This window comes from Chaetodon trifascialis, chromosome 12, assembly GCF_039877785.1.
Source record: "Chaetodon trifascialis isolate fChaTrf1 chromosome 12, fChaTrf1.hap1, whole genome shotgun sequence".
NCBI classification, from domain to species: domain Eukaryota; kingdom Metazoa; phylum Chordata; class Actinopteri; order Chaetodontiformes; family Chaetodontidae; genus Chaetodon; species Chaetodon trifascialis.
The window spans coordinates 7,015,161-7,030,123 of NC_092067.1; the positions used below are offsets into that span (position 1 = coordinate 7,015,161).

General features: G+C 42.5%; 1 protein-coding gene across 1 annotated transcript; it reads left to right on the top strand.

The window, feature by feature from the left end:
* The first annotated feature begins 546 nt into the window (after positions 1–546).
* hacd2 (3-hydroxyacyl-CoA dehydratase 2) lies at positions 547–9,692 on the top strand. The gene is made up of 7 exons (XM_070976411.1): positions 547–791; positions 2,652–2,769; positions 3,489–3,507; positions 5,151–5,239; positions 5,776–5,897; positions 7,750–7,928; positions 8,950–9,692. Exons 1-7 carry the CDS (start codon positions 667–669, stop codon positions 9,030–9,032), a joined length of 735 nt encoding a protein of 244 aa, XP_070832512.1. The 5' UTR covers positions 547–666; the 3' UTR covers positions 9,033–9,692.
* The last annotated feature ends 5,271 nt before the right edge of the window (positions 9,693–14,963 follow it).

Consider the following 14,963-nt stretch of genomic DNA (forward strand, 5'->3'; position numbering starts at 1 on the left):
ATATTTTTCTCAAATCCCCAGAAACTGACCAAATCTAATATCCTGGGATATTAAGTGTGTCAGTTAGTTTGCTGTAATTTGATTACCCCAGAAAATAATAAAACTATCAAAAGCAAGAGCAAAATAAAATCTGACACAGGAAATTGGGTACAAATGAAGAATTCGCTTTAAGACCCTTTTTATTTCGGTTCAGTATGGGGCTCCTAGGGGTCTGGAGTTACAGATGCTGTTAAAGCATTTGTTTTTAGCATGTATGTGGTCAGGGAGTCTGAGACGCCCAGTAGGGGGCGCTCCTATCAAAGAGTGTCATGCAATCAGAGGAATTGACAAAGATTCCAACCTCAGTTCAAGATAATTCAAGCTCTATTAGTACCACTCACGTTTGCGGATGCCGGAGGGACAGATAAGTTAGATTTATTTCGAGGAAAATAAATCATCTAAATAATTATCATAAATGATTAAATACAGTCGCACACCGAAAGAATGTCGCACCAACTCTGAAGGCGATATGCGACTAAGGTCTCTTCAAAGCGAAGGCGGAAGTACAGAGGAATTAGTTTTCTCGCTTCAGGACACTTCCTGGTCTGGCCCCTGTTCGTTTCCTGACTCGGTGAACCTGACAGCTGCCGTGTCGTCCAGGTCTAAAGACCATTGACGGTTGCAGTCATGTCGGCAGCTGCTCCAGGGACCAGCAAGGCGGCCCAAAGCGATGTGGCCCCGAAGAAAAAGAAGGGGCCCGGTGCCCTCGCCACGGCCTACTTGGTCATTTACAACGTTGTTATGACAGCGGGGTATGTAGCGTGTTTCCTCGTGCTAATGCTGCTGTGATGGAGCGTGTGTGTGTCTCTGTGTGTCCGTGTATGCTCTGTTCAGCGAGGCAGAATGCTGTAAGCAAGCTTTCCTCTTTGTAATGTTACACCACTATTTCTGCATCATTAATCCGCAGGTTGAATGTATAGTTCTTCTTATGCTAGCATGTTGTGCTAGCATGTTGTGCAGTGTAATAACTTTGAGTTTGCTCCCTCAACGTCCAACGGTTTATACAGATTAACGCCAGACGAGCGACAGACTGCCCCCCTCGCGTGCACATGGACTGTGAGTGACGGGGTCGCCGCTGCATACGATGCAGAAATATGAGGACAGATGGTGCATTGTCTGCAAGTCAGTGTTGTTTAGTGGTGGTTTGCATGAAGCATTGTCATGACTGAAGTGCACAGGACAGAATTGTGTTTTGTGCATAAAAATATTGGAAAACATTTGTATCCAAAGAGGTTTCTGAAATGAATAGCAGAGAGCAGACAGGGTGCGAGGATTTCAATGGGTAGCTATTTTCCTGGAAAAGTTTTGAAGGACAATTTTATATAGAGGTGTTGAAAGCGTGCTCGCAGAGACTAGGTTGCAGTATGACAAGTAAGGATAGAGTTCTTTCTTTTCTCACTAACATAATGATCAAATTGTCCCTTTTTAACTGGAGTGTCTGTGGAGGACTCACAACTCTATAAATCACCCAGCATGAGTAATGACATTTAACTCTGGTGGTTTTTAGATAGAACTTCATACAGAGATTACTTGCACGACCAAGAGGCATCTAGAAATCTGTTTTCCAGTTGGATTTGTGTTAAAGCAGGCATGATATACCCCAGACACCCATTTTCTGACCTCACTGCCCAGCCCAGAGTCTGGAAAATCTGTGTGTGTTACGACAGTGGTTTTCAGACTGTTGCACAATAGAATGGTGGGTGTTGTTTGCTCGCTGTTCCAACCAGTTAGGTCACATTGTGTGTATCTCAGTGTCAACGGGACATACAGTGATTGCTTTGTATTGAGCATACGTTGTGGTGTTGTGCACCGACGCTTTCGCTGTTCAGATGCAGCATCTGCATGCAGATCCTGCCGCAGCAGCTGAGCAGGCCTGCTTACTTTCTGCCCAGCTCGCCCTCATATTGATATTCATCACTGCCGCTGACTGAGATTGAGGCCGAATAGATACAGCTCACATTCTTCACCTCAAAGTGTGAACTGAAACCTCCGCCCCGCTCAGCCCTTCTCCAGCAGCAGTCTGACAGCTAGTGGCTGCCTCCACAAGCTCTGACCTCTGACCTCTGCGTTGATGAGAACGAGCTGATTCTGCACGGTGTAATGCATTACGCTGCATTAATAGACTGATTTTTTTGATTGCATGTCCTGAAGCCTTTATCAGGCCGCTCTCCATCCTTAAAAGTTGCCTACCTAAAAGATACTGTATGTCAGTGATCTGTGATCAGTATAATTGTCCAGTATTTGGTTATTAAACATATGTCCACATTTATGCACTGTGTATGTCTGCAGATATGCAGCTGAATGAATAAGTTGCTTGCAGACAGTAAACGCAGCACATGTTTTAATGTATTCCTGACCTTCATTTGCAGTAGCGCAGGTTTAAAACAGTATGTTGTTAATTTTTTTATCTGTAGCTAAACTAATTGAATTTCAGGTGAAGTTTTCCTGTGCTCAAAATGTATTGTTGAATCTCTCCACTCCAGAATCCTCCATTCAAAACAGAAACTACACACAAGCCTAACACAGGTTTCTGTTGCCATAATGCGATCATCTGCTGGATCTGGTTTTTGCAGCGACGGTACTGTGATGTTTGTCCTCCCTCTGCTCTCCAGGTGGCTGGTGATAGCTGTGGGCCTGGTCAGAGCTTACCTGGCCAGAGGAAGCTACCACGGCCTGTACTACTCCATAGAGAAGCCCCTGAAGTTCTTTCAGACTGTAGCTATTCTGGAGGTGAGATGAGCACAAAGGGCTCAAAATGAAACACTTAAATATTTCAAAGATGACTGTTCCTGCTCTTATCAGTGCACAACATCCAGTTTACGTATGCAGATATCAGGGATGTATAATTTTGATTAATCCATTTCATTTAATGATGTTACAGCACTGTTAATGATTTCAGGTCAGGATGTGCCGTGGCACACACAGGCCGCTTATCTATACGCTCTTTGGTATGCTCTCTATATCATATCAGCATGGTCACCTAACACGCCTGGCTCTTAAAGACACAGAACCCCAGAAATACTTTGATTTTCTGATGAGTTTTTATAAGATTTCAAACTATTAAAAAGCCAGTGGCTGAATATTACAGCGAAGTCCTCTACTTTTTTTAAAATGAGGTCAAAGAGAATTGTCTAGTTCCTCAGATGCCTGAAGAGCGCTCATACATACACATACAAACCCTACACACATGTGTATAGTACAAAGGCTAAGCAGCATGTGCTGTGTCAGTGATCCTGTCCAGATGCACTGTAGCTTAGTGATAAGGGACATATAGAAGTTTTGTTTAACCATTCATAAATAATCTGTGCACAGACTGAACCTGACAGACACTTTGGTTCTACCTTAACAGTGTGTTTTTGGGTGTGCTTTGTGAAAATTAATGCAGAATCGATGATAATGCTAATATTAAAAATGTTAAAAATCTGTTTTGTTATCTCCTCCTTTGACAGATACTGCACTGTGCTGTAGGTGAGTCTCTCTTCAGCCTCCACCCTCACTGCTCTCACTGCACTTAGGAAAGAGTGTCACAAGCCATTTAACCATTTGTTGGCGCTGTTTCTCTCAAAATGTTCATTTAAAATATCAGTAATTATATTTTGGCTATAATGATTTTCTGTCAGTGCTTGTGACATTAGGCTGTTTGAAACCAATCATTTAAAAATATCTACCCTGAAGTTTTGATGATGTGACGCATATCTGCATTTTAGATGTGAGTATTCACAGCTCAAATGAAGGAATACCTCCACTAGTCACAATTTTAAGTGAAGATGTGTGAGCTGGAGTTAATGTGATGGTGGTGATAATGTAAAGAAAAAAGGCTGGAGCTCATGCTTCCATACACACTCACCGAGTGCTTTGATTCTTATTAAAATGATGTGAATGGCACGCTGTGGCCTTTCCACTCATCAGAGCCGAAACACCTGTGGGACATTTCTGTGTGCTGTAGTCGACACTCAGCCCAAAACAAATGAGAGTTTGGACTCCACGTGTGAACCCACTGTAGTCTAAACAGAATGCTCTGCATCTGTTTTGGAGTATTAAGGCCTTAGATTTTGTTCCTCACCACCATCATTAAATTATCAAAGCAGGGAATATGGTGCTCACCCTCCAGCACACTTCCACAGAAGACTCCAAACCAGAGAGCACTGAAGCTGCTCTGAAGCATTATGCTGACACAACACCTTACTGAGAGGTTCTCCTTTGATTTGTCACCCAGCTGTATCTGAAATGTGAATTATTGATGGTCAAAAGTCCTTTTAAGACATTTGAGACATACATACAACAAGACTTATGTAAATGACTCAACTCATTGTGACAGGTCAGATGGCAATACATTAAATGATCATTTTGGCCGCTCTCATTGTAGTTATGGCTGCTCGGATTGCATTTGTATCTCATGCAAACATGCTTAGGCAAACAGAAGCTTTCCATATTTGAAGTGTTTGCCAAAGAGAGAGCGGAGAAGCTGTTGGCTGGCATGGTGATAATGTGTGAAGAGAGAGCGGCTCTCGCCTGGCCGCCTCACCGCGGTTCACAGTCCATCCTTCATTATCTAGGATTAATGGAAGATTACCTAGACTCCCTGCAGCTGCCGTCCACTCCAACCAAACACACACACACACACACACACACACACACACACACACACACACACACACACACACACACACACACACACACACACACAGACAGCTCTAGGTTCTGCTCTACTGGTAAGTTGAAGACACTGCATCAACATTCATTTCAGTCTGCTTTCTGTGGGTTTGACAGCTCCCACAGTCTCCAATCCTTTTTGCTATCTGCTTGTCCAGCTTATTTAGTCATAAATAAAATATTTTGGACAGATGCTGTTCTTTTCCCCAGCCAAGCACACGAGCATTGCTTTTCTGACCAATTTTCCATCAAATGTAACATGTAATCATTTAAAAAGGGACATTTAACTGCAGTGGTCCATGCAAGCTCTTTTCTTCAAGCACAAGAAAACAGCATTCAAAAAATCAGACCCAGGAAACCAACTCATCCCCTGTAAATGGCGACATTAGTAATTAGTAGGCATGCATCTCTCCTCTGATACCCACCCCAATAAAAAAGTCTTTTGTCTCCTATTCCAGGAATCGTACCGTCCTCTGTGGTCCTGACCGGATTCCAGGTCTTGTCCCGGGTCTTCCTCACCTGGGCTGTCACACACAGCGTCAGGGAGGTAAGATGAGCTTCCCTCTGTGTTCTAACTTGCACATGTGAAACAGTCTGTGTAGTGGACTTGGTAAATGTAAATGTAGACACAGAGTGACCGGTTGATGTACTGTCTGCCCTGTTAATAGATCAAAGAGGAGTACATGTGTAAGTACGTCAGACGGTCTTGCTGTAGGTTTGCAGGAATGAATCTGTTGACTTTTAGTGTTGTGAATATGTATTTTATGCTTTCAGTGCCGTTTTTCTGTCGGTCTATTGTGTGATCCTGTACTGACATTTTTCACAAGCTGCTCTGTCTTTAGGAGTGATAAGAAGTGTGCTTTTCTTTTTAACACCATTTCTGCATCAGTGTTAACCTAATATCTGAGGATAGTGACCATCTGCCTGCAGTGTGATCTGATCTCTGAACATCTGCAACAAACAGCATGGTTCTGCAATGAGAAGTCTTAGCTTAGCCTCCAGCAGAGTAACTACCACAGCATGATGCAAGCCCATCCGTCCCTCTGTCCTCCTCTCCGTCATCCTCGCTGTGTGTTTCTGCAGGTGCAGAGTGAGGACAGCGTGCTGCTGTTCGTCACAGCCTGGACCGTCACAGAGATTATCCGCTACTCTTTCTACACCTTCAGCCTGCTCAATCACCTGCCATACCTCATCAAATGGGCAAGGTAGGAAAATCAACCTGAGGGCGGTGTCTGAGCAGGAGACACTGTTATCTAAGTCTACCTGCTGAACAAAATGGGATGAACAGTTGTAAGTAAAGTCATTTGATAAGAGCGGGGTCAAGCCTCAGTGCTGAAAACTGAAAGAAAAAATGAGTTGGTAGTTGTGACAATGCCTGTTTAAAAGTCTGTGAAATGGCAGTAGAGAAAAAATGCCCTTGGGAATGTTCTTGAGCCCAAGGTAACATCTTCAAATCACTTTGTTTTGTCTGGAGACACTCAGTGTAGAATGAAACTCGACAAAGAAAAGCAGCAAATTCTCAGATTTGAGAAGTTGAAACCAGCAATTGTCTGACATTTTTTGCTTGCAAAATGATTAAAATTCTCAGTCTTTTAGCAAAGTAGCTGCTGATTATTTTTTTATGTCCATCTATCTGATCCTTTCACCTCCATATTGTATTATATTTTACAAAATTCTCATGTAGATGTGAAGTCAACATTAATCAGTGATGTTCTTGAGCCGGTCGTTTCACTTTCTAAAAGATTTTAGAAGATTTTTGCATGTGTTTATGCTCTGTAGTTCAGAAACTGCAGTTTATATAGCAAAAATACAAACATTCACCTGTTCTTAAATGTGAGCATTTGCAGTTTCTCTGGTTCAGATCAAATCAGAACATTCAAGAAGTCAAACCTTGTGCTGTTTCCACCATAAAAATCTACGTCGGCCCCATGGGATTTCACTGCATCTTCAAATAAGGAAACAGTTTCCCTCCCCGCCGTCTTTGTTGCGAGGTAGCAAATGATGCTGTTGCCTCATTGGTATTTGACTTTCAGTTTGAGTTGCGCCCTGAGAGGCAGAAAGAATCGGTCGTGCATCCGTGAAAAATTCCGGGAGGAGTCAGAGAAGACGGTCGCGGGGTGGACGTTTTTTTCTCTCTCACTTGATGTTGATTCTCTCTGTAGAAGAAAAGGAGTTTGCCTTCTCCTTCTGCTCAAAAGACCTGATCCCTCAACAGTTTGATGATTAAACATTTAGAAGCATGCAGAGGCAGTGAAGTTTTCTGGTCAAGCAGCTCATGGTACGGGCTAATATTTTTATCCCACTATATTCAGAGTTTGGGATGTTGTACTGTATGTGATGGTGCTTAATTTGTGTCAGCTGATCGCTCCACTCTCAGCTCAGCTGCAGAACAGTTTGGGATTTAATACTGTGAGTGCAGCCTTTAGGCAAAGACAGATGTGTTATTTCTGTGTAGGGTCCTTTCCATAACGTTGTCAGACACAATCCGAGCCCGTCTGTGGCAAAAACAAACACTTTCAGTCGTGTATGTTGACGGTGTGCAATTGCCTGGAAGGATTACGCTGCAGCCCATTTTGTGGCTGCCGGCGGCAGCTGTCTTGCTCAATGCTGGACCAGTTTCAAAAATTGTTGTCTCCATTAGTCACTTAGACACAAAAACGTGGGAAAATAGGGTCCATGTTGAAAAATACTAAAGTTTCCTTTTAATGTGTCTCAGCCAGCAGTTGGGCTCCACGTCTTTACTAAATGCATAGTTCTGGTGTTTACGCGTACTTCCGCGGCTGGCTTTTCTTTGAAGGGTAATGATTTATTTATTAGAATCATTGCCTGCTTGAATTACTTGTGACAGAGCCTCAGCACATTCTCAAACATTCCTCCCATTCCTCCTACTCTTCAAACCACGTCCAAACTATGGATGAACGGCCTTTTTTTTCATCGTTTGCAGCGGTGTTCTTTTCTCTTTATACACCATCATGTTGCAGAGACAATGAATGATGAAGATGCAGGATTCATTGTCTCCCTCCTCTGCCCTGTCCTTCACAACCCCCTCTGCTGCAGGTACACCTTCTTCATCGTGCTGTATCCCATGGGAGTGACCGGGGAGCTTCTGACTATCTATGCAGCGCTGCCATACGTGCAGAAGACAGGCCTGTACTCTGTTACTCTCCCCAACAAGTACAACTTCTCCTTCGATTACTACTCCTTCCTCCTCCTCGTCATGATCTCCTACATTCCCAGTAAGTCAACATTTTCTACCGACAAACAAGGAGCAACAATATTGTGCTTTCAGTAAGAATCACAGATGTACAGAATTTCACTGCATTTACCGGAGGAAAAAATATGGAGACGTGTCCTTGTAATTATAACTGCCACATATCACGTATTATTATTAGCCTCAAGCTGTACTGAGTCTGAACACCAAGGACATTTATCCCTTGTGTGATTCACAGGAATTTGACCTCTGCAGTGTTGTCTGTTTATTCATCCTAAATGCTCTGACTTTGCAGACATTAGCTGTAGCTACTGTAGCTACTTATGCACCAACTGTGTGTGCTCAAATTCTGACCCTTTCCAAAAAGGTATCTATCATGTAATTAGTAAGTAATGTTTCTCTCATAATTATGAGATATGAAAGTCGTAATTGCAAGAAGACATCCATTTTTTTCCTTTGGTGAATACAGGGTGTTTCTACAGACGTTTAAGACTAATTAGGTCCACCGGCGCTGTCTATTGTAATTCAGTTCAGCAGCTCAGCCATCAATTCTGCCTTTACAAAGCTCATAAGGTTTTATTTTCCACCAAGTTTACAGGTGTGCACCAACAGGCAGCCTCTGTCAGTAACATAATATATGGGTATAACAGGGCATTGATAGACATAAGAGACAGAAATAAAACCGATAATCATAAAGGAAATACTGTTTTTCCCCTGATAAATTCATTACTTAACACTTCAGTCGCAATCCAGCCGTAACATTATGAAAAAGACAGCATAAGACACGGAAAAGCAGCAGAAAGCATGCACCTGCAACTTTGATGGCTCCTTAACCCTCCCCCTTCCCCATGGGTCTTTCTCTGAATTCCACTATATAGGCACAATATTTCCTAACAGTGGGTTGCAAGGTAAACAAGGAAACAACGTAAAAGTAAAAACTAAGAGTGACTCCACCAATGAAAAGAAAGTGTGCTGCGGTGGCCGTGTTGATGCTGTTGTTGTTCAGTCTATAGGTGACGCACTGACCCTCCTCTGCCTCCCCTCAGTCTTCCCCCAGCTTTACTTCCACATGATCCGACAGAGGAAGAAGGTGCTGGGCCACGTAGAGGACTACAGCAAAGTGGAGTGAGCCCAACAGCATTGAGACAGATCTGATCCAGGAAAAGAAACCAATATGTCTAATGGAAGAGGAACAAAACCATGTCTGCTTAAAGAAATGCCAAGCCCAGCCAGTTTTCAGACTGCCAGGACCGACCTGGCAGAAGCTCAATTTATCAAGCAACTTTATTTTCTCCACCTGTTGTTGGGTTGTATCGGTGCTCACTAATTATGAAAGAACTGTTTTTGTTTTTTTTTGGTTATTTTTATTTATGAAGAAACTACATTTGCCTGTGTTTAGTCAGAGAGCCTGCAGCTGTAGAGAAACTGTACTTCGACGTGGATACAGTTGAGCTGCTGTCTGAGCAGTGAGCAGAGCTCGGTCACAGCAAAGCACTGAACTGAACAACGCACTGAAAGAATCAAAAACCTCTTTTTAACTGTCACCATAGAAAACCCCCAGTAGGTTTCCCACCTCCCCATGGCTCGTCTCTTTAAGAAGCAGTTTTGCTTTACCACGACGTAGGAAGTATCACGTGAAGAGTAGTACTGAAACTAGGTTGTCTGTAGGTTTTGCATCTACAGTGTGTAAGTTGGTACAAACTGTGTCAGATTTTTTTTTTCTTTCATTCATTTCAGTCAGAAGTTTGATTACATTCCTGATTTAGTTCAATAAACCTTTTTCATTCTGCGTTTGCATGGTTTTCTATCTGTTTTGTGCTAGCCGCTGCGTGTTCGGTGTTTGCTTGGATGTAGTTTGGACTCATTTGCGTCCTTAGTGGTCTGACATTGATTATGTTGACTCTTTAACAGCTTTACTTTCCCAGCTTTCCCAGTGATTGTGAGTTGTGTCTTTCCATTTCCTCATTCTTTGATGTTTATCTGGTTTGAACATTAGTAAGTAGCCAGTATGGTTTTCCATCCCACACCCATCCACATCCTCTCCTCATGTGATTGTATTCTTTCTTTCAACCATTGAAAGTAACTCATTTTAGCATTTTTAGATCCATTAAAGTGACACTTTGTAAACCATATAAATTAAAACATGCACACTGTCATTCATGCTTTATTAAGCTCCTGGTCTTCATCCCAGCTGTAATTAATTAAGGAGGTCAGTGTGGCTTATAAATGCAATGTTGAAAACGTTTTATTACAAAAGAACAATTAAGACATGACTTAAGTTATAGGACAAGCAAAAAAATAAGCAGATAGCACAACATACAGTAGCAACAGTGTTTTCTGATTAAATAAGCTTCAATATATAACAAACAAAACTGCATTGTAGCCCAAACATATGTTGTTGTTGTTTTTTTTTCAACTTTATGGACTTTTACAGTACACAGTGATGTCATTATCGTTTGGTAGATAAAACTGGTGTCATTAATTTATATAGAGCCATGTCAGCTGAAATACTATTCCTGAGTGACAATGTGGGAATAGTACTTTAGAAGGAAGTGAATAGACTTGGTACTGAATTCAGTGAGCTTGTAGTCATGCCTTTTCAATGAGGTAACTCTAATAACATGCAATCTAGAGAGAGAACTGAGTCAGACTAGTTCCACCTTTTCTTTGACTGATGACAGAAGCTTTCCTTTGCAATGGTCATATCTGATGCAGATTCCATGATGTTTGCTCACTTTTGGACAATGTTACATTTGGAGTTATAATGCTGACAGCTTGATATTTTGTTGGGCTCAGTTGCAGCCGCTCTGTCAAAGAGTAACTTAACACTTGGCTGAAAAGCATCCTTTCATTGATCTCTTCTAGCTGAGTACATGTTTGCAGCCCTGCAGCAAAGTGAGAACTTCAACCACTTGAGGTCAGCAAAAACAAGATATTCAGCTTAAGTTACTCTTCAAACCGTCTGGTCACCCAAATTACAAAGAACACGCAGTATGTTCAGGCATATCTGGTGGTGTCAAGCCACTTGGATAGTTTTAGTTTTATCTTACCTTTAAGATCTCCCAATCTCATCTGTGATATTTCTGCCTCGATCCCAGTACACTGGAGCCCCACAAACAACATTCCTCTCATGCATTGTATTCAGGTGGAGGCAGAAATCGCAGGCATGGATGTCTCAAAAACCTCTGCATGTCCAAATTTGTACGAGAGGTAAGTAAGAAGTTTTTTTGTAAACTGGGTGAACCAACCAACCCTGTCGTGTTCTTTCAAATGTGCTCTCAGCAGCTGCCATCCATCAGCGTAGTGTCAACACTACTGTCCAAATTATGTTACGTTTATGTTGTCCTGCCTGCTGTCACGATCATAAACCTGTCTTACTCTACTTTATCTGTAGCAAAGTGAGCAGCTGGTGGCTGTAATGTCAAATCTAGCCTTTGTGCACTTTCTCCCCTCCTCTCCATAAATGGTATCCCAACATTCTGGGGTACATGTTGGAAATGTCTTGCAGGGGCAGAAGTGCAGCTCATTGTAAAACTGCATGAAAGAGGAGATCTGGATGTCTGGAATGATGATGTATGTTACAACCGAACTTAAAAAAGAAAAAATACAAAAGCATGGCATATGTTACTCCAGACCTGGTTCTAATGAATAAAGTTTTGATACTAATGTTTTTGCATGGGGCCAGCCGACTTTGTACAGGTATGAATAATGAGTATATATTTACAATAAACCTATAACATGGGAAGCATATTCACTATTTTTTTTGTTATATATACACACACTTATTTGCAATAATACATGTAGACAGTCATTGGAGGATTGATAATTCCTGTGAGTGTTAGTGCACTTATTTCTATGTATGCATTAAATGTGTGTCGCTGACTCATGCACCATGTAGGTGGGAACATTGTTGTACAATTTAGCAGTGCTGGAAGGTTCCACCAGCTAAATACAAACTCCCAAGTGTCTTAATAGGCACACTGCTACGTGCCCAGACTCTAATGAAAATGGATTTGATGCATGTAGTAGGTAAGGACACGCACTTCCCAGAATGGCCGTGCCTTTCATCTGTGTGCCGCTGTTAACGTCGTATCTCTGGCTTCTGATGGGAGCATCTATAGGCCCTAAGTACAAATAGTTGGCAGGCTCAGGAGCAGCTGAAGAGCCAATCAGTTGATAACAACAACAATAGCAACTGATTCTGTCATTGTCAGCCTGATCGAATGGTGGTAAAGAGTATCACACACACACACACACACAACTGCATGTATGTACTGTACTCATACAATATACACACACACCAAACAAAGTATTCAAATATTGCTCAGTTTGTTTAATTCTAAGGGTTTATTACAATACAAAGCACATGTGTTTTTGTAATTATAATTAATAGAATACAGTATATAGTTAAAGACAGAAAAAAAAGTAAACAGAAAACCATAAAAAGATCAAGTGATGTTCAGAAGTGAAGCAGAAAAAAAACTTCAAGCTTATGTAAAACATTAATTCTGCAGAGGTTTCCTCTCATGCCTCCTGACAAGGATGGTACAATTGGTGACCGTATGACCCTGTTCACACCTGGCATTAACATAGTACTTGGGTGATCTGATCTCATGTGGACAGCACTACAAGTGTAAGCGACCACCGAGACGCGTGGTGATCCGATCATTGAACCGCTTGCTGAGGAGGCCTGGACGCATACAATCACATATCTTTTGTAATGTAACAGTAATGTGTCCTGATGCATCCCGACAAGGACGTAGCTGAAACATACCTCATCAGTGCAGGATGTGGTGGTTGTTTTGGTGACGGAGCTGTGACGTAACTGGTTGGAGTTTCTTTTTGGTCTCGTCCTGTGCTCATTTACAAGTCTCGAGAATCTTTGAGTAATTTTGCCCTGCCAATCTCAACAGTCTCAACTTTTTGTACATGTATACATTAGTTCTTGGAACATTTTTGTTTTGTTTTTGTTGTGCAAGCAGGGTACAGGGAACCACAAGTCCAAAAAGTCCAAGCTGTGCCTGGTGGGTGGAGGGTGTCAGGAGGAGGGACTCAGGGGCAAGTGGCCTTGAACCTGAACAAAGGAGGGCTGGACAGGGGTGGAGCTATAAACGTCTGAGGCAGAGCCAGAGACCTCAGGTGGGTGGCCTGGGGTCTGTGCAGAGGCAGAACCAGAGACCTCAGGCCACTGGACAGCGGTGAGTATGAGGAGCCCAGCTGACTCAGGAGCTGGAGCTGAGCCTCCTCGAGAGAGTCTGGCTGATGGTTAGCTCAGGACAGGAAGGCTGCAGACTCTTAAACCAGAGCCTAATTGACTGTAGTGCTCATTGGCTTTCTGAAGGTTACCAGACTGGATTCTGACTGACTGGAGGTTAGCAGCATGGATGCTAGCAAGAAGGAATGCACGCTGCTTCATGGCACACCAGAGTGAATGCTGACTGTTGGCAGGCTGGAGTGAAGCCTGGAAATCAGATCTATTGCTGACCAACCTCGATGCTGGCTGGAGGCTAACTGGTTGGGAAGCAGGAGTATTAAGAAACCCACCCAGGCATGGAAGTCCTTAACCAAGGTTTGGAGGACATTTTCTCTTGTGCCAAAGACAGTCATCTCTCTGTGTTCCTCACAAGATGCTTTCTTCCAAAATGCTTAACCATAGCAGGTCAGCAATCAGGTCATAAAGTTCATCAGATCCAGCGTCTGCTGAGTTCATGACTGGCCACTTCACACTTGCGTGTAAGGTACAGAGAAACAAGGGGTGGGAGGCAAATGCAGACGATGGAGGCGGAACTGGTGCAGTTCAAATGATTCATTACAGAAACAGCAAAAACACAAAGACAATATGGTGGGACAAGCAAGGGTAAAGACCAGAGGGAGTCCAAACAGGGAAACAAATCCAACAGGGAGCAGGCAAGAATCCAAAAGTCCAAAAACAGGCAATGTCCAGGAAAAACAAAACAAAGGTCCAAAATCGGTGGGAAATCAGGGCTTGACTGTTTGACCGTTACTCAGACGAACTGGCAAGGACTGAGAGAAAAACAGACTTAAGAACACTAGAGGGAGGAAAGGCTAATGAGGGACAGGTGAAACTAATCAAAAAGCATAAAGGTGGGAAAACACACAAAGGCAGGAAGTAAAACAAGACACAAGAGGAGAGTAACCTTCAAAATAGAACAGGAAATAGACTAAGCAGCAAAAAGTAAAAATAGCATTATAATAATCCAGAGATCACCACCATTTAGTATTGCACCTCCATAAAGTCTGGGGACAGATTTATTTATTTTAAATCAGCTGAATCCTGTTTGTCTCATACTGCAACTTGATTGTGTCTTTTTATCAAACCCTCCATGATAAATGTCCACATGTTTCAAACTCTGCAACCCCAGTTTGTGAAGGCATCAAAATTGGCATCTACTTAAAATATTTACTGAATTTGAGACTTATTTACTCCTTCAGAGCCACAGTACATGTTGCACAACGTCACAGGTTAACCATGTAAATTACTCTTTCAGGCTTAGGAATGGACACATTTCAGTCAGTAACAGAAAAATACTGTTCACCGCACTGTTCCCCAACCCATCACAAATGACAGCCCAATATTCCTTACGCAGCTGTCCAAAGAATGGGACTGTCAAACTGTGACTGTTTCAATCTGAATACTGCTTCAAATAGCAAATTCAAACAAAATATCTAAGATATATGGCTGGCTGGCTGTGAGTTCCACCTATTGCATATACAGCATGCACAATGTCAGTGACAATATGTGTGACTGTGTGCGCGCGTGCGTCTGTTTGATTGCACAATCCCCAGAGTGACTGTAAAGGTCGTTTTCCACCAGGATGAGTCACAACACTGCAGTGCTCGTCATTTTCTCCTTTTTATGACAGAGAGAATAAAACTGCACTGATGCAGACGGAATCTTCCTCCTGTGTCTCATCACACATCCCTGCAGACAGCCCTCAGTGAGGGGATTATTCCCCTTTGTCAGGTCTTGGTCTAATGATACGGTGTTACAGGATTTGTCTCTCTCTTGCTCTGCATCCTCACTTAATTCATCACACAA